The 2,535-nt window shown below is 56.4% G+C and overlaps 1 protein-coding gene across 1 annotated transcript; it reads right to left on the bottom strand.

Moving 5' to 3' along the window:
- Window positions 1-204: 204 nt before the first annotated feature.
- PG986_013462 (uncharacterized protein) lies at window positions 205-2,167 on the bottom strand (the record flags this gene model as incomplete). Its single annotated transcript, XM_066849684.1, has 4 exons — window positions 205-1,017; window positions 1,077-1,574; window positions 1,639-1,764; window positions 1,811-2,167. The coding sequence occupies 4 exons, from the start codon at window positions 2,165-2,167 to the stop codon at window positions 205-207; spliced, it is 1,794 nt and encodes a 597-aa protein (XP_066693827.1).
- Between the last annotated feature and the right edge of the window lie 368 nt (window positions 2,168-2,535).

Here is a 2,535-nt window from a genome sequence, read left to right as displayed (position 1 = left end):
GTGGTATCAACGCATGAGTCTAGGCTCCATCGTCCAGTCGTCTACACAAACATCATATAAATGCGCCGTAAGACGATGTTTGTCGCTCAAACAGTAGAATGCAACTTTCAAAAGAGGAAAAAAGACGATGAGAAGGGCAGACGGGAACGCTATTTGATCTCACTTGGTTCAAAATTCATCCCTGTGAGGTCTTAGGCCATGCAGTCATAAGTTAACTCCGGCTTCTGGTTTTTTCGAGGCTTTCGACGGCTTCTTCAAGGTAAGCTGGCTGAGAGACAGAGTTCTAGCAGCTCGTTTGCGGCGGCCGTCCGTTTCTTCCTCGGTCAATTCCTCGCCGAAGGCCCCGTACCCGTGCTGAGGATACTCTTCGTTTGGCGTTTTGAAGGCCTCGGATCCGGATAACTCGTCATCTACGCTCGCGAGCTGGGCCTCTTCCTCTTCGTCGTCATGCTCAAACATCGAGTAAACAGGACCGTTCGCGAGAGCATCGTTTTGTGAAGCCCGAGACAGTAACTGCAGTTGCATGCTCAGTTTGTTCACTTGCGCCTCGAGCGCCTGTCTCGCCGAACGCTCCGTCTCTATCATGGCCAGAAGAGTTGTGTAGTGGTCCGGAGTGAAGTGTCCCGAAAGCTCACGGGGGAATGTGGGCAGGCTAGTCGCACCACGAACTGTGGCCGTGGACACAGGGCGGTTTGCAAGCCCGCTTGAAGCTGGTATAGAGCCAATAAAGGTATTCTCGTCGCCAAATGAGTCATTGGAATCGCGGGAGACAATTTCACGAGCTTGGTTGGCGGCAGCGGAGCTCGTTGTGTCAGTCGAAGAATACGGCCTCGGGGCCGAAGGCGGTGGTGGGCGCTCATGGGCCTCGGGGTACTCGTTGACGCCAGGAAGAAGCTGGAATAGTTGGAAGACCAGTTTCTCCAACTTTTGGTTGGTCGACTCCAAATTCGCTATTCGTTCCTCAATGGTGACCGCCTGAGTGATCTTCATACCAGCGATGGGCCCAAAGTTGAAAGGCTGGGGCGGTGTCTTCGGCTCAGGTTTGGAGGGTGATTCCGGGGGTTTGCGGACAAGACCTCAGCATCTTCATTCGCATTGGATGAAGTTGGCGAGAGGGGGCCTGGGTTGTAACTCTCTCTCCAGTACCGAATCTCGTCGCTACGCCGCCTCTGCAGCTGGCTGGCGCCATCCTGCAATTGCGACAAACTTCTCGAGCGACGGTGTAGCGTCAGGATGTCACTTGTGATGGCACGGCCAATATTGCTGGGATCGTCATCGGTGAGCTCCTGGTTGCCCCGGCCCTGAGCGCTAGCCGGTCGGGGTGATAGGCCTTGGAGGTCCCCAAAGTCTTTGCTTTTGGTGTTGAAGAGCCGGCTCGTTGTCGTGGCCGCCCGCCGCCGGTATTTCATGGGCTCCACCTGCAGAGAATTGCGCGCACTTTCAATGGCAATAATGTCGTCGGGCCCGACGGAATGAGAGCGTAGAGCTCTGTCGAATTCGGTGATTGGCAGCGATGCTGACCGTTTCGGCTCGCCCTCCTTGGCCCTAGCTCCTCGGTTTAGAGACGACTGTTGCTACATGGGGGGTTGTCATTAGCCGACGAATATCTGGCGTAGCTCACGGACTCCTTCCACTTACACTTCTTTGCAATGCCGACTCTGTAGGGCCCTCATGATGCGCTTCCAACGAGCCAACCTTGCCCGCGTGCTTCTTCTTGCGTCCGAACAGTTTGCTGAGGGTAGAGCGCAAAGTCGACTTCTTCCGCTGTGGGGTATCACGTTCGGAATCTGTGTTGCTGACGCTCGAGTACCGCAACGTACTCGACCTGATTGTGCGCTGTTGCGCGGGGCTCCCCCGAATTCTCCGACGCTTGACTCGTCCCTAGTTGGGTCCTTGATGGTGTCCTCTCCTCGGGTGATACGCGGGTAGGGCCGGTTGTGCTCTGGCCGTCGATGACAGATGCGCGCTCCTGCGGGGGTGCAAGCTTGTTCGGTGCCTCGCTGGCCAGCGGCGTGGCCTGCCCCGTTCCATGCTCGCGCATGGGGAACTCATCATCATCGGCCAGGCTGGGTATCGGGATGGGTCCGGATATCTTGCCCCGGATGCTTGACTGGCCTGTTTTGGGGCGACCAGCGCTGGACGGCGACTTCAAGAGGCCGCTTTTCATACTGTTTCCTCGGGGGGTAGCTGTGTAGATAGACTGCGAGAGAGGTTTAATGGAACCTCGGGCGAGCGAGTGGTAAGGGCCGTAGATAAGACAGATGACGTCCAGCTCGATCCATCATCAGCCCGGCGTTGTAAGGCAGAGAACGAGCGAGGGAGGGAGGGAGGCAGGGAGGGAGCAAGACTGGTCCGGACCTTGTTTGTGGCTTTGAGAGTGAATGCGATCCAGCCTGATCTCCAGCATCCCACTGGGGAATGGCACGGAATCAGCGATGGTTTATGGGACGAGCAAGTAGCAAGTAGGGAAGAGCCCTGGGCCAGCGCATCACGTAGCATCTCGTAGCATAATGCACTTCTGTTACGGACAGACTT

This window comes from Apiospora aurea (assembly GCF_038362705.1).
Source record: "Apiospora aurea strain CBS 24483 chromosome Unknown utg000009l_segment0_segment0, whole genome shotgun sequence".
In the NCBI taxonomy this organism is placed as follows: Eukaryota; Fungi; Ascomycota; class Sordariomycetes; order Amphisphaeriales; family Apiosporaceae; genus Apiospora; species Apiospora aurea.
This window is presented reverse-complemented; position numbering and strand designations above follow the sequence as displayed.